General features: G+C 49.5%; 1 protein-coding gene across 2 annotated transcripts; it reads right to left on the bottom strand.

The window, feature by feature from the left end:
- Positions 1-6,432: 6,432 nt before the first annotated feature.
- Positions 6,433-8,187, bottom strand: LOC139043578 (ral guanine nucleotide dissociation stimulator-like). 2 transcript variants are annotated; one of them, XM_070503569.1, is made up of 4 exons: positions 7,865-8,187; positions 7,368-7,489; positions 7,071-7,162; positions 6,433-6,736 (listed from the first exon to the last, which is right to left on the bottom strand). In XM_070503569.1, exons 2-4 carry the CDS (start codon positions 7,475-7,477, stop codon positions 6,675-6,677), a joined length of 264 nt encoding a protein of 87 aa, XP_070359670.1. In that variant the 5' UTR covers positions 7,478-7,489; positions 7,865-8,187; the 3' UTR covers positions 6,433-6,674. The 2 variants fall into 2 exon arrangements, with proteins under 2 accessions (XP_070359670.1, XP_070359669.1); XM_070503568.1 differs by lacking the exon at positions 6,433-6,736 and having other exon boundaries at positions 6,815-7,162; positions 7,865-8,157.
- Positions 8,188-26,866: the final 18,679 nt, after the last annotated feature.

The following is a 26,866-nucleotide window of genomic DNA, read 5'->3' as shown; positions in this document are numbered from 1 at the left end:
AACGAAGAATACACAACTATGTACCGGGGGGCTTTGGGGAGAAAAAGGAAAAAATTAAAAAATCTTTAAAAAAAGCCAGCCACAGAAATATTTGGGGCCAGAGGATTTCAGGTAAAGGGAACTTCAATTGCAAAAGCCGTAAGGTATGAAAGAGCTTGACTCTTTCAAGGAACATCATAAAGACCGCTGTAGCTGGAATGTAGAGACAGCGGTACAGGATAAGCATGAAGAGATAGGGAGGGGCGAAATCAGGTAGTGCTCTGAATCAGCCATGGCAATATACCCGTGGTATACATTTGGAATGTATGTAAAGTGTGATGAGAAACTAGTACAGAGTGTTTCGGAAGGGAGTAATCTGATTACTTTATGAAAAGGTTTGTTCCACCTGTCATGTGGTGAATGGGTCATAGGGATGGGGAGCAGATTAGTAGCAGAAGACACTTGCAGTAATCCAGGAAGGAAGGAAGGACAGTAGCTTGGGCTAAAGTGGTAGGAAGTAGATGACTGTGAGATAGATTTGGAGGCAGAGCCTACAGACTTGATGATGTTTTAAATATAGAGGTGAGAAAAAAAAGGGGAGCTCCTGATTTTCATCTTGAGCTTGAGTGGATGGTTGTGCCCTTTACCAAATGGAAAAGACTAGGGAAGAAATAGTGTGTGTGTGTGGGGGGGGGTATATTCTTGTTTTGCTCACCTTAAGTTTGATGTGCTTATTAGAAATCTAAAGTAATTTGGGAGTCGAGTTCTGTGTAAGGGACGAAAGATAAAAGTTGAGAGTCATCAGCATGTAGGAAAAACTACCTAGAGAAAGTGTGTTTGTAGAGTATTCCAATGATCAGAGGTAACGCCGAGGAAAAGAAGCAACCAAAGGAGATGGAGAAGGAGTATCTGGTGAAGAAAACCTGAAGAGTATGATGACTTAAAAGCCAAGACAACAAAGCATGGCCAATGGTATTGAAACATGCTGAAGAGTCACGTAAATAAAGAGATCTGACCATTGGATTTTGGCAACATATGGTGATGTGCTCTGACAAGCACAATGAAGACGAAACGTGACGTGAAGAAATGGACATAGCACAGACTTCTCAAGATACTTTACTATGAAGAGTTGAGAAACGGAGGTAACAGAGGAATATGTGGGGTCAAATTAGGGTCTTAAAGATGGGGATAAAAAGGCTGATGGGAACGATCCAGTAGAGAGGGGGAAAAATTATAGTATAACAGAGAATGTGTATATTAGAGGAGTAAAGTCTTTGAGGAAACAAGAAGGAATAGGATCCAAAGAACTTGTATGAAGTATTGGCTTAGAAATATGAACATAAAATTTACAGTAATAGGAAGAAAGGTAATGAGTATAAGTAGAGATGCAGGTGGATGGGTAGATTCAGTGATTAGAAGGTGAGAGAGTTTCTGCCTGATATTGATTCACTTTTTCTCAATGAATTATGAGCATGATCAGTAAGAGGAGACTAGGGATGTTTGGGTAGGCAGTTTAAGGGGCAAAGGGAAAGTAGAAAATAATCATTGGGAGGACAGAAGGCAATCATACTTGTCTTAGTCTGGGACGCTGTTATAAAAATACCATAGGCTTATAAAACAACAGAAATTTAAGAATTTTTTTTCTCTAAGTATACTTTTTTGGTGAGGAAGATTGGTCCTGAGCTAACATCTGTTGCCAGTCTTCCTCCTTTTATCTTTTTTCCTCCCCACAGCCCCAGGACATAGTTGTATATGCTAGTCGTAGGTCATTCTAGTTCTTCTATGTGGGATGCTGCCACAGCACGGCCTGATCATAGGTCCACACCCCGGATCCAAACTGGCAAACCCCAGGCCACTGAAGTGGAGCACACGAACTGAACCACTCAACCCTGGGGCTGGCCCCTAAACAACAGAAATTTATTTCTCACAGTTCGAAAGGCTAGGAAGTCCAAGATCAAGGTGCCAGCCTATTTGCTGTCTGCTGAGGGCCCAATTCCTGGTCCATGGATGGCCAAAAGGGGCAAGGGAGCTCTCAGGGTCTCTTTTAATAAGAGCCTTAATCCCATTCGTGAGGGCTCTGCCCTCATCACATAATCACCTCCCAAAGGCCCCACCTTCTAACACCATCACGTTGGGGGTTAGGATTTCAGCCTAAGGATTTTGAGAAGACACAAACATTCAGTATATAGTAATACTAGAGGAGCATGGTAGCATCGCTGGGCTCGATGGAGTGGCCATTTGATATTTGTGGCCTTCTGAGTGTGTGGCTGAGATAGGGTGGAAAAAAAGATGATAGGAGCCAAGGAGATCAGGAGCTGAAAGACCAGAGTGTGGGGTGGGTAGACTGCCTGGGGATTAGTGGTTAGGTTCGTAGCTAAACTAGTTCTTGAACCCAATCTCCTGACTTTGCAGCTCAGTGGGTTACCATTTTACTGAGAAGTGATTCAGATCATTACTCTTTTGTGCCACTTACCCTTCTAGTTAATATAAAAATAAAAAAGTAATTGTGGCCTGATTTTTTTTGGTCCATATATCCAAATTCTAGACTTCATAGGCTGGTGCTTCTGTCTCTCTTGTCCCTTTAATATTTACTTGTTAAATTTTTTGGCTTGGTTTTCCTGGTGTTGTGGGGTGTTTTTTTTTTAACCATTTCCATCAATATGTGTTTATTAAAGTACAGAAGCCTACCTCTTAAATGATAAAGGGAAGGTGAAGGATGAGATTTGGAAATCTCGTTGCCTGTAGAGCTGGGATGACCAGTGACAGGGAGGCCTGATCTGTGTTCACTCTAATAACAATCGTAATAATGGCATTTGGATAGCCCTTTACATTTTGTGCTATGCTTTTATTTTCTCATATCTCATTTGACTTTGTAACTAACTTTTTCAGATGAGGAAACTGAGGCTCAGAGGGGTTAAGGCTCTTGGCCATGGACACAGCCTAGTAAGCGGCAGCATTATTACACTGTTCTGATACTGAGGCTCACGTTTTTCACTGCAGAAATTTGCCTAAGTGTTTACACTCCATTATATCCAAAGTGATATCAAAGAAAAACTCTGCTAGGTAGAAAGTAATGGCTGGGTGCAGTCCTCTTACAATGCAAAAATTGTTTGTATATGTTTAAAATCCAACAGTTAATGAGATTAGATATTTATCTACCATCCACTGTGTTAGGTAATTCAAAGAACTCGGAAATGATTATGAAATTTAAACTGGTAGGGAAATAGATGGAAATGCAAGTCATTAAGAGACATTTCTTGGACCGTCTCCCACATACCTTATGTGCTTACACAATACCCTGAATTGACTAAATTCTATATGCAGAGGAGAATGCAGTACCAGTGACATAGCGGACTCTCAGTGAATATTTGTCAAAAAAAAGAATGATAGTTAAACAAGCAATTACAGTAGTAAGGTGGATGCTGTGAGAAGGGGTAGATGCTATGATAAGGATGCATCCTGGGGGCCGGCCAGGTGGCATAATGCTTAAGTTTGCACACTCCCCTTCGGTGGCCTGGGGTTCACAAGTTCGGATCCCAGGCATGGACCTATACACTGCTCATCAAACCATGGTGTGGCAGCATCCCAGATACAAAATACAGGAAGACTGGCACAGATGTTAGCTCAGTGGCAATCTTCTTCAAGCAAAAAGAGGAAGATTGGCAACAGATATTGGCTCAGGGCCAATCTTCCTCACCCCCCAAAAGAAAAAAAAAAAAGAATGCAAAGTGAAGAGAGCTTCCACAAGAAGGACTTCTTACACTGACATAGAGTTTGCTGAGCAAAAAGCAGGGGTGTGGGGTTAGAAGGCAGCATACAGAATGTAAAGTCTCAGAGATGTGATGCATGGCAAGTTTGAAGAACTGAAATTTCATATGCCTGAAGTTTAGAATGTTAAGTGAAGAATGAAGAGATAGGCAGGGACAAGGTTAGCCCTTATTACAGAGGGCTCTGTAAGCTATGTTTAAGGAATTTGGACATTTTTCTTCTATGGGAAGCCATTGATGAATATTAACCAGGAAGTTCTCATAATTGCCCTACATTTTAGAAGATTACTCTGGATTGTGGAAATTACACTGGGGAGGACCAAGACTGGAGGCCCTTATGGTGTTTTGGGGGAAAGGTGCTTATGGCCTGGACTGAAATAATGGCAATTTATATGGAGAGAGATGGACAAAGTTTTTAAATATTTAGGAGCCTGATTTAACATGATCGAGTAACTCAGTGGATGTCAGCAAGGAGGGGTAGTGCATAGAAGGAATGACTCCTCGGTTTCTAGTTTGAGCAACTAGGTAGATGGTGGCTCCAATCTCTAAGACAGGAAATTCTCTGAAGAAGGAATAGGTTTGGTGGGGAAAGGTCTTGAATTCAGTTGTGCGTATGTTGAGCTTAAGATACTTGTAAAGACAATCAGGTAGAGATATCCAATGAATAGTTAAATATGCTAGTCAGAATCTCAAGAGAGCTTCTCTAGGCCAGGCTCATTAGCATACTGGTCACCATTAGAGCCACAGGAGTGAAATACATTGCTTAAGAAATGTATGGAGAGCAAGAAGAGAAGAGGGCATAGGGCAGAATGCCGAGGAAGTCTAACATTTCAGTGCGCATTGAGGAATGGACAGAGGAAAAGAAGCCTGTAAAGAAGACCAAGAAGGGACAAGCAGAGGGAGAAGGAAGACAGAGCAAGTGACAAAATGATGTAAGAATTCCAAAGGGGAAGACGACTGCCAGTTTGGTGGTACACCTGCAGGAAGCTTTCCTTGGAGTGACCCTCAAGCGATAGACAGATATCATTTACAAAGAAGAGATGCGGTGGGAAGGTATTCCGAGCAAATAAAAGAAAACAAATAATGCGTGGGAGAACATGTAACAGTTTAATTGACTGAAATGCAGGGTCCAGAGAACTCAAGAGAAAGCTGACAAGATAGTTTGTGCCATGTTGTGGAAAACAGATTCTGGGTAAGTTGTTGGCAACTGTTCTATAGGTGAGAAAAACCAATGTGTTTGGTGCTAAGGGAAAGAGAATAATATAAAGCATACTCTGAACCATGGAATGCCATTTTATTGTGGAAACAAGATCTAGGCACTTGAAAAGAATATAAATTCAAGATAATATCTGATTATTGAGAACAAACACCAAATACTATAGGAATTTTAACAGTAGCAAAGTCTATTTGAATTGGAATAGTAGTTTTGCCCAGAGTTGTATTTTTCTGATTGAACAATAATGCCAGCTAGTCATTATCTTAAAAAAGAAAAAATAGATCTAGTTTGAATGCTCTTTATAAAGAATATTCTGTTTGTGGGTATGACTCTCAAATTCATTTGTTAAAAGATTTATACTGTAGTTGTTTTTAGTTGATGACCTTTGATGTAAACTCAGACTTGTCTGAAAGACAGCAACAGTTCCAAAGACTTCAAAGGAATACAGCCTCACAAACACAGAATTGATGCACATTGATTTGATTTTGGAATGCTGATACAACCTTGCATACCTGAATAAATTTCCTCTTTGTCCTGGTGTATGATTGTTTTACATTGTTGGCTTCAGTTTTCTAATATTTGTAGAAGACAGTAATTGCTCATTTCTGAGACTTGCTGTTCTCAAGTTTTCCCTACTTTTAAACTCTAGTTTTGCTTTTAGGGTACTGCTGGGCTCATAAGATGAGTTGGAAAGTGTTGTCTCTGGTTATATTTTCTGGAACAGATTGTTGGTAGCACTAGGTTTCTGGAGGGAGACCTGGCTGAGGCCCTAAAAGCTGCATCCCACAGCTTTCCCCTTGGATAGGCAACAAGCAGGAAATGGTATTCGGAGTCAGGGACCAGAAGCCCAGGGGGATCCAGTCTAGGTCAGAGGTGAACAGGGAGCCCCTAGTGGGCCCGAGAAGGAAGAGTCCTGCCTGCCCATGGTCCATGTCCACAGGACCTTCCTCTGGCCTCGTCCTCTCTATGTGCACGTTTTGAGCTTTTGACGGTATTTTCCCCACTTAGAGCTGAAGCCATTGCGGAGACTGAATCAGAAAACAAGGTCCTAATCTATGTGCAAGAGAAACCGGGAAAATGTTCCCTCTTCCGGCAGAGTGTCGAAAGGCAGCCACTGTCCTGGGCAGGACGTGTGCTAGGGACAGGCACGTGCTAGTTTGACAGACACGCCCAGCTTAGTGGTTGTGGCTCTGCCTGAGAAAACGCCTCCAACCGCTTAGTCCCAAGAGGTCGGAGGGGCCCTCTCTGCTCCCGGACAGGGTGAACCACACTGCAATGATCCTGTCCTCGGCGGGAGGGTCACTTGGGCACGTCCTTCAGTAGCCAGGGAGGGGACTGGCACTTCTCCCTTCTCCACATAAACTGAGCCGCTCACTGTGGGAGATTTCTAAATTCGAGGAGGAATGTGAGTTTCTGGATCTGGTTTCCATGAGCGCTGCGAGCGAAAGACTCACACCTCCACTCCCAGGATTAGAAGGAAGCAACAATTTAATATAATACTCAAACGGAGCATTTACCATTGACAACAAAATATGGCCCCGCCAAATAGGGAAATAGGTGCTGGGCAAAAGGGGGGAGGGGGAAGAGGGGTTGGTGCCTTCCCTCGTGGCCAACAGGGGACCCCAAGAAACGGATCACAAAGTTCTCCTCATCAGAATCAGGGGAGGTGGCCCTGTGCACCCTGAGTATCAACGCTGTGTCCCCGCTGTAGCTCAGCTGGTCTCAGGAGGGTCATCGACCACCACCACTGGGCCCTTGGTTGGGGGTCTGGTGTCTGGAGAAAGAGAGGCATTTCCTGAGCGGCCTGCCCTGGAACCACAGTGCACACCGCATCCCGGCCCCCACTGCGCTCTGTGCTCCAGCCCTGTGCTCAGTGCTCAGTCAGCCAACAGCACCCCATCTGTCCCTGACACAGGGGCTGATATTTAGCGTCACCCACTTCACAGAGGAGGAAACCAGTCCCAGAAACGTGAGTGCAATCGCCCAGGACGGGACTGCTCAGCAGTGGAGCTGGAACCCAGGGCCAGCTGTCTGCCTCCCCAGGCCCACGCTCAGCCTGAATGTTTCCTGAGCCCATGGTTTCAGCCACTGCCGGTCTGGACACTCACTCTGGCCTGAGCGGTTCTTCTTGCCTTTGAAGAAGAGTCGAATCTTTCTGACCCAGTGGTATCGGGGCTCCAGCTGGCAGGACAGGCTGTAGCTACGGGACAGAGCGGAGCTGGGAGCTCTCAGGAGCCACACATCACATGTGCGTCCTGGAGCCTGCCAGCAGCTGGGGTCGAAGGGCCCCAGGGGTCGCCATGCAGTCAGATCAGGGGCTGACCATGGAGCAACGGCCATGGGCTCTGGAGCTGGTCAGCAGAGAGAGGTTGCCCTGCCCTCCCCCAACTCCTGACCCGACTCACCTCTCCTCCTTGCTCAGGGGCTCCACGGCCTGGAACCAGGCCCCAAAGTGCTCGTCGGGCTGCACGGTGTACAGATTTGCAGCCTCCTGGAGCAGCTCGATCTCGTCCATCAGTTTGAATTGCTAGGACAGAGCAAGCACAGGATGCCCACAGGGCCTGAGTGGGGGACCCTGCAGGGCTCGTGGAGGGGGTGAGGAAGGGGGCAAGGGGCCAGTCTGGGGCCTTTGCCCACTTGGGAGCCCTCCCTCCCTGCGATTCCAGTCAGGGCTTGCCTGCTCTCACACTTGGCCCAAAATAGCTCCTCCTCCAGGAAGGAGTCTTTGATGCCAGCCCTTCCCCCACCCGCCAATGCCATAGGATCCCTAGCTCTGTATATCGAAGTGGGCAAATAAATGTTCCACCCTGGGGATTGGGCCAGAGGGGGTCCTGCCCACTGCGGGGGGGGGTCTCTGATTTCCAACCCCCACCCTCCCCACCGGGAGGCCGCAGCCGCTTACCTCATTCCATTTCCGACAGTTGAGCACATTGCCCTGGAAAGCAGACAGCCGCAGTCCATCAGAAACAGCCCCCTGGGGCCAGCACTAGGCCCCGTCCACACCTCTTGCAATGTTGCACTACTGCCAGTGGGCAGGCCCATCCAGAGCCCGGACTTGGACCTGGGCCAGTCTCTGGGCTCCAGAGCAGGGGGCGCAGAGCAACTGAGGCAACAGACCTTGTGACCCAACCCTCTCTGATGACACGTGGGGAGACTCAGGCCTCAGGCAGGAAGGGACAGCTCAGCGTCTGATGTGCTTCCTGACTGGGAGGGGCCCGACTTCTCTTCCCTCACTGGCAGGGCCAGAGGGAGACGCTGAGTCCAGCTCAGACACCACCTCCTGCGGCCACACAGTCAGGCAGCTCTGAGCCTCATCAGCCCAGGGAACCTGGACGGTGGCTTATGCAGAGCCTGCATCACCCACTGGGGAGATGGGCCTGACACCCCAACTCCCACACGAGGCTGGAGGCCCTGCTGAGAGGACCTTTGCCAAACGCAGAGAGCTCAGGGCTCAGGACAGGACTCTCTCCTCCCCACCCTCAGGAGCCTGAGCCCCCGGACCCACCTCCGGGCTCACTCACCTCCACATAATCCTCCATCGTAGCGTCCAGCAGCTCCAGGGAATGGAAGAACGTCACCAGGGAGGGGACGACACCCTGTGCCGCCATCGGGATGGGCATGGCGATGAGCTCCCGCTCTCAGGTGCCCCCATGAACCTTCCCCTGAAACCCCTCAGCCCAGCCTCCTGCCCACCCCACGCTCCCACACAGAGCAGCCTAGGATCGTCGGGACACCCCAACACACACAATTCCCTCCCCCGCTCCCCGCCAGGAACACCAAACTCCATCAGTCAAGTCCCAGGGCTGGCTGTTGGCCCCTCCCAGGGGCAGTGGCCCCTGCCCTTCCCCACCCCAAATCTGCCCTGCTGCCAGCCCTTCCAGGCCTCCTCCTGCTCACTGCCACTGCAGGCCCGTCATGCTTGGCAGCCACAGCAGATTCGCCTGAGGAGGAAGGCCCCTCTCCTGAGGGAGGTCTCCAGCTGGGAGGGGGAGCCCCCTCTCCTCTGACTCCTAGGCCCCTCCCCCACAGTCACCCTCACCTGCTGCCGCTGCCTCTCCTGGGCTCCCTGGTGGGCCCTCTCTGCAGTCTTTAACACGGAGGTCGCCTCCTGTCGGGGCCGAGGACAGGGTCAGTGCGCCCATACTCCCCTCCGCATGTCCCCCAAGGCCCCTGATCTCAGACCCTGGCCATCGGCTCCAGTCCCCTGCTGCCTCTGCTGCTCCCACCTCCAGGGTGCTCTGATTCTAGACCAGTCCCAGCTCCAGGACTCAGCCCTGTGTGACCTTGGGCCTGCCCAGGCCTCCCTGGCCCTCTTTCCTCAGCTGAAAAGTGTGAGGAGAACGTCACCTGCTTCCAGGAGTCTCCTGAGGACTCAGAGTCATCTGCGTGTCATCACTGCTCTCCCCTCACCTCTCGAGGAGGAGCCGGCACAAATCTCCTTGCGTTCCTGTCCTCCCTTGGATGGTAGCACCTCGCTGGGGGGCCTGCACCACTGATCAGTTCCCTCCACTTCCCAGAGGAGGAGATGGAGGCCCCCAGAGGGGCAGTGACTGGCTCAAGGACCCACTGGGAGAGGCTGCTCCCCGTGCCAGCTACAGGCCCTGTCCCCGCTGCCTTCACCCCAGCCCTGGCTCCAAATCTGACCAAGGCCCCGACCTCTGGACTCCAGGGGTGCGTCCAGACCCCAGCTGAACAGACAGGGAGGGGGAGGGCAGGGTGTCTTGGGGGACCTGGCCGAGTGGCCCCGGCCTGCCCCACCCTCACAGGGCTCTCTGACCCCCAGCCTGGGCCAAGCCTTGCCATAGCCTCACCTCCTAGGATCCCCTCAGGATGCTCCCCTCCCCTCTCCTTCTGGCCTCCTTCCAGATCTCCAGCCTCCAGGTTACCTGCACTAGCAGCTCCCTGCTCACGCGTTTCTCTCTCCTGACCCACTTCTTCCAGGTTCGAGAACTCTCCCTGCGGGGTGGGGAAAGAAAGAAAGCAAGCAAGCAAGAAAAACTGTGGGATGCTTGAAGGCAAATCCCATTTGTTTGAGAACCCAGCAGATCCAAACTGCCTGGGGCCTGGATGAGGGATTTCACTGGGGTGTTCTGAGCTCTAAGGTCCCCATGGGACTGCGGAGGGGCCTCTCCTCTTGTCCCTTGGGGCCTCCATTCCCAGATGTCCCAAACAGATCTCTTTGGAACAGTGTTGGTTTCAGCTGCATAGAGGCTTCTGTTGCTGCAAAGGAAACACCTGAGAATCTCCACCTGGGCTCAAGCCAGGATCTGGTCTGGAAGGAAATGAATCCCTGGGACGGAACTGCTGGCTTAAGGGCGCTGAGAGACTCAGAGACCCAGCACCCAGGTCAGTCCCTGTGCCCGGCGTTCGCTGTCTCCCAGGTGGTCTCAGCTGACTTTGGGGGACATGCCGGCCCAAATCAGGCTGCCTGGGCCACCTCACCCTCATGGTGCTTGGCTGGAGAGCAGACCACCCACTACCCACCTGGAAACTTGTCCCCAGGTGTCTTGGAGATGGGCAATGGCACGGCTCTGCAGGGCAGAAAGGATTGTGTGGAGGGAACAGAAGTTCCCGAGGCCTCGACACTCCTGGGGAAGCGAAGAGTTGGAGCCGTGAGGGGGAGCTGAAGCTCTGCTGCCTCTGGTTTCTGTCCCCTCACGGACTTCCCCTGTCCTGGAGGAGACACATGCCCAGGGAAGCCAGGGAGGGCACACCTGCCACCCGATGAGTAACATTGCCAGGCACAAGGATTTGTAGCTCAACACAAGGGAGGAAGTGAGCTTGTCCCCACTGGGACCTCAAGTCAAGGTCAACGTGGCCCTGGCATGAGGGTCAAGGGACAGTCCAGTGACTAAGACCCCAGACTTCAATCCTGAGAGCTGAGAAACAAGAGGCAATTCCCACGCATCCAGACAGAGCGTGCCAAGGCTTACCTCAGCCACCCTGATCCACAGCTCAACCACCCTGGCCCTGTCCCGCGCTGTCATGCTGGGGTCCCCAAGGCAGGTGACGAGGATGCAATTGGCCACGGTGTTGTCGTGCATCACACTGTCACGGACAGTGGGTGCCAGGTACTCTCGTTCCCTGTTGTCGCACTTGGACCAGATGGAGCCGAGGCAGTGGGCGGGCACCAACGTCTTGAACAGCTCCTGCAGAAGATTCGGAGTGTCACCCGGTCCTGCCGCACCCCAGCTCGGCGTCCACAGTCCCCCATAGGCCCAGCAGGGTGAGATCAGAACTGGAGCTCAGGAAGCAGAGCATGTGGCCTGAGGCTTGTGGGAGTCCCTGGGTTTTGTCTGTGTCCACTGAATGCACCCAGTCCAGGATGACCCCGGACACAGTACTGTGGGGAAGGGAGGGGACATTTGCTCCCAGCCCCGTCTCACTTCCTCCAAGCTCCAGAAGGCAGCCCACACATGCCCACCAGAAGGGCCATCATCCACCCATCCCAGTGCCCCTCGAGTCCCACTCCCCATTCCCATGCACATTCCCCCTGAGGCAGGGACAACCCCCGGCTTTGTTTGACTGTCTCCACTGGAGTCAATACACATCACCTTCCTGCTAAGTGCTGAGGCTGTCCGGGCCACCTGCACAGATGGGGGATCCACCCAAGGACCTGGCAGCACTTCAGTGAGTGCCCATCCCCCACCAAAGGGCCAGACTCTGCCCACCTTCCACTCTCTCCCACCTCATTCACCGGCACAGCCACCCTGTACAGCAGGTGCTCTGAGTGTCCATCTCTACTGTCCCCTGTTCTCTAGGGGAGAGCGAAGGCTTGGGGAGAAAGAAAGCTGCCCAGGTCACAGTGTTGATAAGGGAGGGAGCAGGGATTTGGACCCAGATCATCGGAATCCCGAGCAGGGAATGGCAGGTGTGGGGCGGCTCATGGCACCGGGAAGGCAGGGGCCACCCGCCCCGTGAGCTCCTCTGCTCACCGCAGCCATCCTCGTCAGCTGCTCTGCCACCAGCTGGGGAGGGAAGTCCAAGATGTTCAGCTTCTCCTCCCGCAGCTGGTCCTCGGTGGTCACGGCCCGGGGGCAGCTGGGCTCTGGGGCTGCCTCTAATGGTGGCCCTTGCTCTGGTCCTGGAGTGGCCGACTCAGGGGCTGCTGGCTCCAGCTCTACCACACGTGGTGAGACTGGAGGTGCAGCTGGCTCCAGCCCGGGGGCTGGCACTGGCTCTGGCTCTGGAAGTGGCAGGAGCTTTGGAGCTGGCTCTGGAGCAGGATAAAGAGAAAGTTGCACCCACACACCTGACAGTTTCTGTGCCTTTCCAAAGATAGGAAGGGCTCTACTGCCTCTAAGGGAATGCTAGCCCATGAACCTCAACACAGACAGTCTTCCCAGACTCCAGTCCCCTCACCTTTCCGTTCGGCCTCAATGGCCTTGAGATGCTCCAGGTGGCCTGGCAGAAGGTAGGCATGGCCCTCCACGTGGGAGCCACCAAAGCTGACGTGCAGAGTGGCCAGCTGCAGGGTCCAAGAGGGAAACCGCAGGGGCTCCCTGCAATCCTGCCCTTGGCCCAGCCAAGTTCCCAGCAGGAAATAGATAGCACTGCGTGGAGGCAGATGGGCCAGAGAGTCAGTGGCCTGGCCTTTCCTTAAACACCGTCCTCCCAAGGCACTCTTGTTAGCATCTGCGCCCCTTTGCCAGACCCTCCCCCTCCAGAGGAGGGCCCCATCCCAGCCCTGAACCCTGGCTGGCTGTCCTGGCTGTGGCAGGCCTGCTCATCCAGCAGGCTGAACACAGAGTCTGTGAGAGTCTCTTGTTCCCACCGATACTCTCCTCCCCAAGGGTCTGGACAGAGCCCACCCAAGCCCTGCATGAATGTGGGCCACTGGAATGAAGACTCCAGCAGATTTGGGAGCAGCTTGCTCACACACCTCCTACTATGGACCTGGCGGTGGTGCTCACAAGGTGTGGATGTGGAGAAAGGGAGGCAGGAGGGGCTGGGACTCTGCTGGGAGTGGGTCTCTTGGCGACAACGCAGCCCAGCCTCCCTTCCAATTCTCAAGGGGCCTGGGACCCATGCACAGCTCTCTTTGAGTCCAGTCCTGCCGGAGTGGAAGCCACCAGAACTCAGCCCTCCCATGGGGATCAAAAGATGGGTGAGATGCAGGGTTCTCCCAGGCCTGACCCGGCCACAGCCTCCATCCTCTCCCCACACCCTGTTTGCTAGAGACAGGAGGCCCTCCTTCTCGACCCAAAGACCACTCACTTTGGGAGGTGGTCCTGTCCTCCAGCATCCCGCACGCAATGGGCCAAGCTGCCTCCATGTGTCCCAAAGGGGATGAGGGCATCGCCCGGGATGGAGGGTAGATGGGACCTGTGAATGATGTCAAGTGTGACTGTCTGACTCTCAGATTAGAGGGGAGGGCCAGGGAGGCTGTCTGCTTCAGTCACTGAGTGACACTTAGTGTGTCCAGAAGTCCTGCTCAGAGTAGGTCCTTCATAGACATTGTTGAATGACCTCCAACCAGAACCACCCCGGGTGTCTGAGTGGGCCTGTGGCCCCTCTGTGGCCCTAGAGATCCCTAAGTGGCTACACCAAAGACAAGCACCAGGACCAGATGGATGGCATCTCAAACTCCTTGACAGGGTGCTCTCCAGGTGCTTTTCCAAACTCAAAAAGCCACAAGCCAGTGAAGGGAGAGGAAGACTACTTTCTGTGGGGGACAGAGAAATAATCACCACCAGCAACCACAGCATGGCCCACCACCCTCTCTGCAGAGCCGGGCACCAGGGCAGCACCTGGAGGGCTGATCCCATTCATCCCTGGGAGAAGCCTAGCAAGTTCATCCTCTGCCACCCCACCTTTCAGAGGAGCCAACTCAGGCTCAGAGAGATGCGGTGACATTCCCAAGGCAAGACACACAGCTGGCAGTGGGCAGAGTCACCACTGTGCTGAGGAGGAGGCGGGCAGTCACCTGGGAAACAGCTGGTCCAGCACCTGGTGGGCTGTGCTGGAGCCTGAGTAGCTGCAGAGGGAGGTGATGACACTGCGGAGGACTCTGCTGGGGAAGGCTGGCAGCACAGTCTCTGAGAGCCTCTGCATCATGCCTGCCCGGAGGGCACGCATCCTGCAGGCCTCAGTGACAGACAGAGTGGACTCATCTTCACTCTGGGTGGGACGAGGAGGGACACAGAGTCAGGGTCACCACTGCCAACCACCAGCGTTATCAGGGTCTGCAGCTGACCCAGGAACTCCTAGCCCCTCCCAGACGTGTGCGACAGGAGAGACAGGGGTCCCAACTCAGCAAAGTTCTGGGCTCTCAAAGCACAATCTGACTTTGGTCCTGCGAAGGATTCCACATTGATCTCCCTCAAGGCCATTTGCTCGCTGAGGGACAACAGACCTCCGTCTGTGCAGGGCACCAGCCCAGTGAATCCTCAACAGACACCCCTCTCTAGAGAGGAGAACAGAGGCTTAGGCATGCCAAGTGGCTTCTCTAGGTCCTGTGGCTCAGAACTGAGAACCGCCCAAAGTGAGGGCTGAGGGACATCCCCTGTAACTGCCTGAGGCTTCATCAGACCCTGACCTGGAGGGAAATGTTATGTGGCCACCTCACCCCTCCCAGGTCTGGAAACAGTGTACAGGGCAGTGACACGTTCTGAGAATCCCTTTGACTTTCAAACACGCTGATGGTTATTTCTTTTACATTAAAGGGAGTTTGGAGACCCTTGTTATCGAGGTTTCATTTTCCAAAAAAGGCAAAATTCAAAGATACTCAGGGCCTATTGGGAAGTGACAACGACATCAACGTTTAATCTTCCTAGGAAAATGCAAAGAGTGCCCTCCTACCCTCCTATGCAGCTGGTGGGGAGGAGCGGAAGTCCAGATTCCTTTGGGAATGGGACTGTGGGACACTCATGGGGGACAGCCCTGTTAGGGTCCCAGGAGAACGGCAGTTTGAGGTTGGATTCTGGGCCGGCCCTGGTCATCTCAGGGGCCTGGGTGGGAAGAACCCTCTGTGCCCACTCTCACCTCAGAGCAGCCCTGGTTATTGATGGTGGCGCGGTGCAGCTGGTCCCTGTCCAGGGAGATGGAGTACCCGAAGCCATCCGTCAGCTCTTCCACCACCTCCTGCGTGCAGCTCTGCAAAGACAGTGCCCGAGAGCCGGGCCGGGAGGTCTGAGGGGCATGCCTCGACTTGGCCACAGGAGGAAACCCCAGCACAGATCAGGTACCGAGCAGCATCTGCATAGACCTCCAGCCAGGGAGGGAATGAGATGACACCTGGATGGCTCGGGACTAACCTATGGGTAGAGGAGCTTGGTTCCCAGCACCCACTCTCCCATCCTGCTAGCCACCACCTAGGCTGGGGACACGACACACTGCCAGGCTTCCAACACCGAGCAAATGGCTCCTGCCCAGGGTGGGTCCCCGCTCAGCACCGCCGTCCATCTCTCACTCCCCTCCGACACACAAGGAGGCTCAAATTGTTGTGCGGGTGGCATCCAGTTGTGGCCTAACCCGGTTGGCTTTCCCTGTGTTACCTGAGTGCTCCTCCTGCCAGTTGGACAGAGGCGGTGCAGGTGAGGGCCAAGCCAGTGTCTATAGTGACTGAAAAGGCTCTTTTTCTTGGCTTTCCTGAAGCCAGAGCCTCCACAACTCGGGAGACAGCAGGAGAACATCCTCTTGTCTTCAGTGTCGCCACTCAAGTGGGCTCAATAGGATGCTATGTCTAGAATGTGGGCGCCTGGAGACCTGTGTGCTAAGTTCTGTTGGGGTCTGTCTCCAAGGAAGTGAGGTCACTTCCTCAAGTTTCCCTTACCTGGGCGCCTTCTTCAATCACACCCACCGAAAACCTCTCTGGGATCTTGGCTGCTCACCCTCCTTGCCCATGTCACCTCCAGAACTGTACACAAATAGCCAGCACAGATCCCAACACAGGACCTTGAGATGGAACCAGGGTTCCAGCTTGAGGACATGCAGCTGAGTTCCGACCTCTTTTTTCCTACAAGCTCTGTGTCCTGGAAATGCCAATGGGCCTCCCAGGGCCTCCTCAATCACCCAACCTGCACAATGGGGACGAGGCCAGAAATATCTCCCTCGGGACGTCCTCAGGTGTAGAAGAGACAATAGCAACAACACCTGTGGTCTGGTTTGCATGTGTCTGATGCACACACTTAGAGATGAAAGAATGACAAGAAGGGGTGGGATGTAGTGTGGAGTACCCCTCAAAACAGGACTGGGTTCCAGCTCTGTGACCTTGAGAAAGTCACTGCCCCTCTGGGCCTCATTTCCAGGTCTGCACCTTTAAGAGGTGGAAATTAGGGGAAATTCAGATACTTCCATTCACTGGCATGAAACCTTGCAAGGTCTCCTGTTTGACTTAGAATCAGACCCAAGTGCCTCGTGTCGGCCTATGTAGTGGGCAGCCTCCACTATGGCTCCTGGTGCTCACTGTCTTCTGCTGTGCACGTCCTTGTGGAACCACAAGTGGTCAGGAGCTGCCTTCTGAATAGAATGCAGCCAAGGTGATGGGATGGCCTGCAACCCAGGGTTAAGAACAAAAAGCCTGGCCCTTCCTTCTTACTCATTGGCTTTAGTCCCCTCCGTCTTTCCCTCCTTCTGTTTCCATCTCTCTCTCTCTCTGCATCTTATATCTCTGGAACTGGGGGAGCAAGTGTGCATGTTTTCAGTTGTCCTATGAAGATGTTCCATAGGAGAGAACGGAGGGAATGATTGGCCAACAGACAGGCAGGAACTCAGACTTTCAGTCCAAACAAACCCCGTCAGCATGCATGTGAGTGAACTTGGGAGCAAACCCTCCACAAGTCGAGCCGCAATATAGCCGCAGCCCCTGCTTCACAGAGACCTTGAGGCGGAGGCACCCAGCTAAGCTGTGCCCCATTCCTGGCACACAGAATTTGTGAGATGTTAAGGATTTGTATTTTCTAGGTGCAATGTCTTAGAGCAGTGTCATCAGAGAGCGACGGGAAAAGCACAGTCTGCCAGTTCCTGCCCTCTGGCCCTGCCTGTCCCCATCTACCCTCCTCTCTCTTCTCAGGCTCCTTCCAGCTACACTGCCCTCTTTCGGACATTGTCTGGTCAGACCCACTTCTTCCTGTGAGCCTCTGCGCCAGCGGTGCCTTCTCCCTGACACTCAAACTGTTCCCAGACACAAGCAGGCGTGCCTCTCATCTGGCACCCTGCTGACAGCAAATGTCACCCCTATGATGCCTTTCAGAGCCTCCCAGGCACAGGCTCCACTGTCACAGGTCTCCCACCTGCAAGGGCATCTCATGATGTCCTCCTTCTTGGTCTCATCTGGATAAAGTGAGTCCATGAAGGAGGGCTTTCTGCTTGGCGGACGAGGAGGCAGCTTCTTCTGGTTTCCTCAGGATCATGACTGTCTCTTCTGGGCTGAATGTTTCCCCTCCCAAGTCCATCGTGAAAGGAAATTCTCATTCCCTTGCTTTCAAGGGTCTGGTTTCCCCAAGAACACAGGGAGACTGGCCTCTCCCTGGAATGCGGCACCAGCCCCTACACCCAAAGCCAGAAAATTAGCACCCAGCTTGAAACACCACCAGATCCTGAAGTCAATTCCTGCTGAGGTCCCCCATCCATTTTGTAACCCCATAGTATCTCCTGATCTCACCTTTCCGCTAAGACACAGCTCCCAGCCTGCCCTTGGCTTCTTACAGGAACAGTGGGATTTCCCAGAAGCACTCCCAGCCTGGGCAAGAAATGTTTTGAAATGTTCTCTATGTATTTTCCAGGACATGGGATATGGGGAGAAGTCATTTTGGTTGTGTATGTGCAACAGTTTTGATGCGAATAGCATCTTTTTCAGACAGAGATCAAAGAGTGGGGCTACCGGGTGTAACAAGAAAATGGATACACTGAGCCAACGTCTTCATGGTGTGAAGTCATAGGGAGCAAAGAACATGGTTAAGAGCAGAGAATATGGAGCCACAACTTATGTTCAAATTCCACCTCAATCACTTCCTAGATATTGGTAGAGGGCAAAGTACTTACCTCATTGGTGCCTCAGTTTCTTCATCTGTTGTTGGCAAGAAGGATAAGCGTACCTAATTTGTGAGGATATGGAGAGTGCTAAAGGAGTTAATGTTTCAAAACACTTGCAACATCCAGCACATTGCATGCCCTGTACGCATACATTACAAATGAAATGTAAATGTTCTTCTGACGCTGTCTGTTTGCTCCAGACGGGAGACTAGGGGCTGGAAGGATGTAGACAGCACTCCCTGAGACAGGATGAATCGATGAATGAACAACCCTGTTGAAGGCATTACCAATGGCAAATCCGCCTCCCTATGGACATTCCCAAGCACAATCACACCCAAGCATCCCTCCTCCGTCCTGCATCGTCTTCTGGGATTCTATCCAGGAATCACGGGGGCTTCTTGAACCCTGGGACCCACACCCACCACAGGTTCTCTTCTGTCTGACAGCAAACCCCAGGCCTTGTCCTAATGGCTGCAGCCCACAGGCTCTGAACTCAGATCCTTTTCTTCACTTGAGGGAGACGTGTCATTCCCAGAGCTGGGCACACAGAGTGTCAGCCTTGGAGGAAATGCCTCCCTGGCCAGTGGCAGGTGGAAGAGCGCCGTGACGGAGTAGGATTTGTGGAGAGTCCTCCAGGTGTGGTCAGAAGGGGCCCAGCCAGGGCATTTGTCAGCAAGGTCTGGTTGGTGGACCTTGGTGGCAAAAGAGTGGTGGGGACAGCATGTTTTAGAGTTCCTGGCATGAGACAATCCACAGGATGGTCATGAAGTCAGAATCAGCCTAATGAGGTCCAGCGCAATGCACTGTCATCTGTTCCCTGACTGGCTCACTAATCCAGGAGTGATTTACAAGGGCGATATTCGTGTTCTACCATCTTTTCGTTGATTGGCAGGAGCTAGTATTCTTTACGAAACTTGTGTACTTTTACATAGGAAAGGATAGGTGAGTTCTGTAACAACGCTTCTTGCAAAGTTCTCGCTAATGTATTGAGTCTCTAACAGAATCCACTGCTGGGAACTTCACCAAAGATCCTGACCTTTACTCTCTGGTTTTAGATCTTCCTGGTTGGTAAATTTTCTTGACTCCTGGCTCCTTTCCTGAGGTTCGTCCACTTAGAGCAATGTAGGACTGCAAGCTCTTGCCACTTGAGAAGTAGTGGTTCAACTCTATGATGATGTTGGTCTTGCTTTCTAAGTGTGTGTGTGTGTATGTATGTGTGTATGAGACTGTTGTCTGCATCTTGCCACGTGGGTCAGATTGACTCCTTTCCTTGGAAAAGTTGTCCCTAACCACTTTCTCTGGGCTTTATTTTCACGTCTTGAACAGTGCTGTCCAACAGTAGAATTTCACACTCTATCTAATGAAATTTAAACTTTTTTTAAATACTGACATTTAAAAAAGTAAAAATAAACAAGTGAAACTAATTTTTAATGGGATATTTAAACCCATTATAACCAAGATATTACCATTTGTCCAGGCAATCTATATAAAAATTAATAGTGAGATAGTTCACATTTTTTTTTTATTGGGATCAACAAATCCATTTACATAGTCTCCGTTTGTAAGTTGAAACTTTTTACATATGCGGTTTCTGTGTCCCCCACTCAGAACCTGGGCTGACGTGTTAGAGATGAAATAAAGCAGAACAGGCATAAGTAACGATCACTGTCAATCCAGCTCAGCACGAACACTCACCACCGACAAAAAGGCTGTCCCTGAGCAGGGAGTAGAGGCCCCTCGGGGTGACAGGGTGGATCAGCTGGTTCCGCACCCAGGAATGCTGCTCTCTGTCACATGGGGTCTCTGTCACACTCTCCATCATGAGCCATGGGGTCAGGGTGGTAGGTGCAGACAGCTTCCATGCTGGAGGCTGCCCCTTCCTCCGCAGGCCCGGGGAGAGAGGAATGTGGGGACTCTAGAGAGATGTCCCAAATCCTCTGATAATGGGGGCCAGAGGGAGGGAGGAGCAAATTGGCAGTCAGTGGGAAGAGTGAAAACTGGGGTGGTCACCGAAAGTGCTCATGACTCTCAAATGCTCAGAAAAGGGACTTCCCTGAGGGAGATCAGTCTACAGCCCAAGACAAGGGGCCCAGGCTGCTCTTCTTGAACAAGGATCCAAGCAGGGGAGGAGGCAGGAGAAGGACGAGCAGGAGAGACAGCAGGTGGGGTGCGGCTGGCTGGGACTCATCCTGCCGGGAGCTGCTGGCACCAGGGTCTCATCAGGTGCTGCAGGACTCTCTCAGTGGAGTTCAATGTGGCTGAGCTCTTGCTCATGTCTGTCAAATACTGGATGTTGGAGATGGTGGAGTTGAGTGTGAGGGCCTTCAGGTCGTGCCCCTTGGCTGCAAGAAGAGAGGGAGAGAGATGGCCATCACTGAGAGCTGGGCTGAGACCAGATCAGAAGCCTGAACTCAGTATCATCTGTTGCCTTTGCTCCCAGTGGAACCACCACCCAATGCTGCGCTCATCCAAGTTGAAGCCAGCATATCTCTCAGCTCCTCCTCCCTCCCCTGCCGGTAACACCAACTGCACCTACAGATTGCTCCTCAATGCATTCCTTCTGTTCATTCACGTCCCAGGTAGGTCTTATCTTTTCTCACCGGAACCAACACCCTAACATGCTCACTGGATGCATTGTCTAAAGGATGTTCTCTGTCTTGAACATTAGAAGCATTTTTCTGAAATGAAGATCTCACTAGAACACTCCTGCTCTAGCATCACCCATGGCTCCCTAAGGCCTTCAGGGTTAAGTTCAAACTTCTTGACCTGGCACTCAAAGCCCTTGCACATCTGGCTCCTGCTGACTCTTCAGCCTCATTGATGCATTCACTCTGAGTTAGGCTTTGTGCTTCAGGCAAACCAAATTCCTGTCACTTCTCCCGTACACTATGCTGTTTTTGCCTACAGGGCCATTGCTCATGCAATTTCCTCTGCCAGGAACACGCTCCACACCTTATTTCCCTATATAACTCCTACTCCTTCTTAAAGACCCCAATTGGGCAAAACTCCCTCCAGAGAGCTCTTCCAACCCAAAGGATGCCAGGTGCTTCTCCTCAAAACATCCCACCTTGTATTAGAATTTTCTGTGACTTTCACAAGACCAGGGGCTCTCTGAGGGCTGCATCAGATTGAAATATTGGTATAATCCTTGTGATCAGCATGCTTGCCCTCAAAGCAGAATTGCACACCTCGGCTTCCCAGCTGCCCAGTAAGAATTGGTCAGTTGAGGTGTGGGGCTGGAGAGCTCCTCTGGAGAAGGAAGAGGGGCCCCCTAGGCCTGTGGTGGCTTCTGGTTGCTCAAGCAATGAGGAAGTAGGCAGGAACATGCTGCCCGGCTCAGGAGCTGTGGAAAGGGCTGTCGTCTGGGAGACACAGAGACCCCACACAGTGGGTGAAGCCCCACAGGCTCATCTGCACTCCAACAGTGGCTGTCCCAGGACAACCATTCACAGGTGAGCCATAAATGTGAGTGACAGAAGGAGGGATTGTGTGAGTAGCGGGATGTTCGAGCCTGTGAGTGAGATGAACCCAAGAGAGACAGTGTGCTTGAAGAAGAGAGAGACGCAACAAAGAGACAGGTAGAGGCACAGATAGAGGGGATACCTGGATGGACAGAGGAAGAGCAGACAAATGGAGGGTCACAGGGAAAGCAGGAAGAACAAAGACAAGGAAGAGAAGTTGAGACATGGGAGGAAAGAGGATGGAAGGAGAGAAGAAGGACAAACCGGCGAACAGGCAGGAGGACAGTTGGACAGATTGATACCTGGACAGATGCTCGGGTGGATAGATGGAAGGAAGGAAGGAAAGAATGGAGGGAGCGAGGGAGGGAGGAATGAAGGATAGGAGGAAGAGAGGAAGGAAGGAGTCTGAGAGGAGGGAGAACTGGGAAAGTCACCTGCCCACGTTCAGAGGGTGCTTTAAAGGGAGGGTAAGGCTGAGAATACAGGACCCCTAACTCCCAGGCTTGTGTCCACCTGTCCCAATGCTGCCTGTTATTACTCGTAGAGACGGGCATATGGATGTAAAGGAAACCTTGAGCCCTACCCTCACAACACACAAAACTCAATTCCTGGACACTTTGACCTAAAGGGGAAAGGTAAAATAATGAAACTTCTAGAAGACAACATAAGAAAACATCCTCGGGACCACAGGGTAGAAAAAACTTCTCAAAGAAGACACACACACACTCTCCATACAAGAAATATCGGTAAACTGGGATTCACTAAAATTTAGGCTTTCGGTTCATCATAAGACACATTACAAGAGGGAATTTGCAAGTCACAGGATGCGAAGAGATTGTCCCAGTTCCAATATTCAACAAAGGATTCACATGCAGAATACAGAAAATCTTCAGCATATTTATTAGATAAAATGCAGTGAAAGAGATACATATTAATGCTGCTTATTTTAATGAGCCACATTTATTTGACAAGGACAGTGAACAAAGCAATCTGAAAAGCAGGGGGTGAAAAACGAACAGTAGATAAACAGAATCCCAGGAGGGTTTGGAAAAAGCAAGAGAAGCCCCTTACATAACAGTTCATTGGCCTTAGAAAAGGAAAGTACTACTGGATTCTGTTAGGAAGTCAGAAAGATTGAAATATCTAGTGGCTTCAGCGGAAAAATAAGATAGGAAAAAATAACTATGATAGTTATTTGATTTTCCTCCAAATGACTTTATCCCTTAGAGAGCAAGGCACTTTCCTTTTCAATCATCAACACATCAAAGTTTAATTTCCCTCCATTTAGCCTTTTTCGTGGCCATAGGTTAGAAGCAGCAAAGGGGCTCAGCAGGCTGAACCAGTCTGCAGACATACTCTGTCCTGTTCCACACTGGCTCACACATGTGCAAAGTGGTCGCTTCTCACAAGGGAAAAGCCTGCAGGGCTGAGGGGCAGCCACCCCTTGGACCCTGTTTGTTAGTACCATTGGAAATTTCTCCTGAGTCCCTACTCAAAAAGGAAGTGGGTGGGGGGTAGAATAAGAAGGCCATATATTTGAAGGAAATAGGAGAAAATATTTCATTGTGAAAGTAATAAATGTTGCTTTTCAGAAGTCATGTGTATGTTGAAAGTCTATGTCTTAAGGTACCATAATGAAACAACGTACACCTCATCTTCTCCCTCTTTTATCTGAGCATTAGGTTAAAATCCATGAAATTCCTAAGCTTAAAAAAACACACAAAAATCACAAGGAAAGTTTTGGAGGTCATGGATGTGTTCAGCACTTGGTTGTGGGGATGATATGATGGGTGTATGCATATGTCCAAACTAATCAATACACATATAGAAAACGTGTGCATTTTTTGTCTATTACTCATACCTCAACAGAGCTAAAAATTCAAATAAATTCCTAATTACTTTTTGAGGGTGCATAAAAGTCAAAATTTCTAATAAAATTCAGATTGTTAATTTCTCAACATAAATAGCATTCCTGCTTTGATGGGTGACCCCACAACTCTCAAAAAAAATCAAGAGCAGTTGCTACTGTCAATCTCAGTGGAAGTTATTTTCAACACCTCACCCCCTCCTTTACACCTCATTATTTAAAAACCAAGGAAATAGTCTTCAGCTTTTAAAATGAAGGAGTAAATGAGTCAGCTTGACATTATACTTTATTCAAGATTTAATGTTAAGTAAAGGAAATAACTGAGCATGAGCAGAATCCCTTCCATAACTCATCTTTTCTCCTATGCTGATAATAAAAATGACACTCTACTGAAACATAGTTTGCATGATATATTCTCAAGTAAATACACTTAACTGCTGGACATTTTATTTTGAGATTCTTATTCAATTTCTTCATATTTATCTATAAAACTTATTTGGCATCTTTCATCTTTTTACCATTTTCATCTTTTTAACTTTCGAAGGTTTAACTTTCCAAGAGACGATTTTTTAATGACGAGCTAACTGATGAATTTGTGCACCAACTGTTTTTTTGAGACTGAATATACAAATGGACAAAGGACAGATCATATATGACAGTATAACTCTGACCCCCCAACGTGGGAAGCAAACATCCCAAGAAGCCAAATCACAGCCCCTGCAGCATTCAGCACAGAACAGTCAGCACTTGGTCAGTAACTGCCAGTTTCCAAAACTCTCGTTCTGCTTTCAACACAGGACCGCCAGAGAAAGCCACATGTGCTCCCTAAACCATCACATAGGATGCCTGCCTTCTACTTAGTGAGCTCCAGCTTCCCCGTGTCAACAAATTCCAATCAGGCCACCCCCCCCCACTCCCCTGACCTCTGCCACCCTCTCCCCTCCCTTTCCCTTCTCTCCTCTTCTTGTGCATGCGACAATCCTCTCCTGTCGCATTACAGTCTCTGCAATATTTTTAACGTGTGATAGACCAGCTCCTCCCTCAGAGTTCTTCCTGGTCCATATTTTCCTAGCTTAGCTTATGCGTTTATTTTTTCCATGTAGGATCATTTATCTAACTCAACAGAAAAGCTCGTTAAAATTTTTATTGGCATTGTATTCAATTTATAAAGTAATGGGACTGACCATTTAATGAAACTTCCTAACTTAAAACATAGACTGACTTTCCATTTGCCAACTATTTTTAATTGAAATTTATAGTGTGATCATTGTATATTCTACACTGCTGTAAGGAATAACTCCAAAAGTTCCAGTGTACACTTTACCGAGTTCCTTACAATGATAACATTCTGCAAAACTATAGGACGATACCACAGCCAGCTTGTTGGCATTGATGCAATCCACTATCTTATTCAGATTTCTCCAGTTTTACTTGTACTAATTTGTTCCTGTGTATTTAGTTCTGTACAATTTTATCAGATGTGCAAGTTTCTGTATCCATCACAGCTAAAATAATGACCAGTTTAATCACTACAAGGTATTCTTGCATTGCCTATTAAAAAATCAATGGATGTTATTTTTTAGAGCAGTTTTACGTTTACAGCAAAATTTAATGAAATACACAGTGTTCTCATATAGTCCCTGCCCCCACATATGCATAACCTTTCTGTTGTCAATACCCCTCATCAGAGTAGTATACTTTTCACAATTGATGAACATACATAGGCACATCATTATCACTCAAAGTCCATAATTTACATTAAGGTTCACTCTTGGTGTCAGAGATCACTAGGGTATAACTCTGTGGTCCATTTCTGGATTCTCTACTCTGTTCCATTGATTTATGTAGCTGTCCTACAATGAAAATGATGATGCTGTGATTACAGTATGTACAAGGCAATACTAAATATTGTTAAAGTGTTTACTGCCGCATTATTCTTCCTGTCATGATTGTTTTAGCTACTCTCAGCTATGTGCCTTTCTATATAAATTTTAGAAAAAGGTGTCTCTGTCTACAAACTGTGGTGGAATTTTTATTAGAATAATATTAGACCTATAGATCAATTTGGGGATAATTGAGACCCGTCCTCATTATTCTATCCAGTAACATGGTGAGGACTGCAGAATTCTCAGCACATAACAACTCCTTCCAAACCCCCACACCAGGAGGAGACTCAACCAAACTCTGGCGTGGCTTCTAGCTGCATAAGTCTGTGTAACCGGAATGACTCCAGCCCACCATTAAAATGCCTTCCTGAGAGCTCAAAGCTGACAGAAAAATTTGCTATTTATTTTAGTCAACACCCAATTATAGGCCTCTGATCCCCCTTCTTAGAGTATTTACTAAAGAGGGCTTACAACTGTAGATATGTATCTCTCACAATTCTCTAAAGGACCTAAGAGCCACTCCTTTGAAATACAATCATTAAGACAGATAGAGCCTCTTTCTCTCAACTTCTGAGTGAGGATAGAATCCTAACTTTGATAACTGCAAAGTAACGAACACAGTGGGTCTAATCACAGTTACACTGACCAACCTTTGTACTTTTTTACTTCTTTGACTCTACTGAGCCCCTGAACCCTGCTCCTTCATTCCGTCTTTAAAATTCTAGATTCACCTCCGTACAAATCTGAGCGCAGCTCAGCTTCTGTCAGCTGTTACTGAATAAAATCTGCTTTCACCACTTTAACTAATTTCTGCTGCATTTGTCTTTGACAATAGTAAGGCTCTCAATTTATTTGCATCTTCTTTAATCACTGTAATCAGTATTTTATAATTTTCAGCATCAGATCCTGTACACATGTTCTTGAATTTATGCCTGAATATTTCATGTTCTTCGGAGTGGTTCTAAATAATACAGCATTTTCAAGTTTATCATCTGCAGGTTCCTCATTAGTTGTAGAAATAAAATTGTCTTTTGTGTGTTGATCTTGTACTTTGTACTTGGTGAACTTTTTGTACTCATGTAGTAGTTCTGATTTTTTTTTTTTTGTAGATTCCCAGAGTTTTTTTACACAGACAACAATGAAACTAGGAATGGTTACATTTTTTCCTTTCTAAACTCTATGGCTTTTATTTCCTTTACTTCTGTTATTGCCAGAAGCTTCAGTATTTTGTTGAATAAGAGTAGTGAAAGTGGTATTCCTTTCCGTGTTCCTTATTGTGGGGAGAATCATTTAGTCTTTCCCTGTTAAGCATGAAGTCAACTGTGCATTTTCTGTAGATGACCTTCAACAAGTTAAAGTAGTTTCCATCTATTTCAAACTTGCTAGAAAATTTTATGACAAACAGGAGTTGGATTGTATCAAATGTTTTCTCTACATCTCTTGCCTATTAACAAGTCTTGCCCTTAAACAAATAGACAGCCAGTTATTTCTCTGGCAAAAATTGGTTTATCTGGGATTAGCAAAGAATAGCCATTTGGAGTGTGCAACCATGGCAAGCCATGCAGGAGCACCCAGCAAGGAAGAGAGGAGAAGCTCTTTTATCTCAGAGTGGGGAAAACTGTGGGGGCTATTGGACACAGTCTTGAGGGCAGTGGCTTTTCATCGGCAGAGTTGTGACAGTCTCTCCTTGGGTTAGTTTCTGACTGGTCAGGAAG

This window comes from Equus asinus, unplaced genomic scaffold (genome assembly GCF_041296235.1).
Source record: "Equus asinus isolate D_3611 breed Donkey unplaced genomic scaffold, EquAss-T2T_v2 contig_3, whole genome shotgun sequence".
Classification (NCBI taxonomy): Eukaryota; Metazoa; Chordata; class Mammalia; order Perissodactyla; family Equidae; genus Equus; species Equus asinus.
Note: the sequence above shows the minus strand (reverse complement) of the source record. Positions and strands in the feature narration are given on the sequence as shown.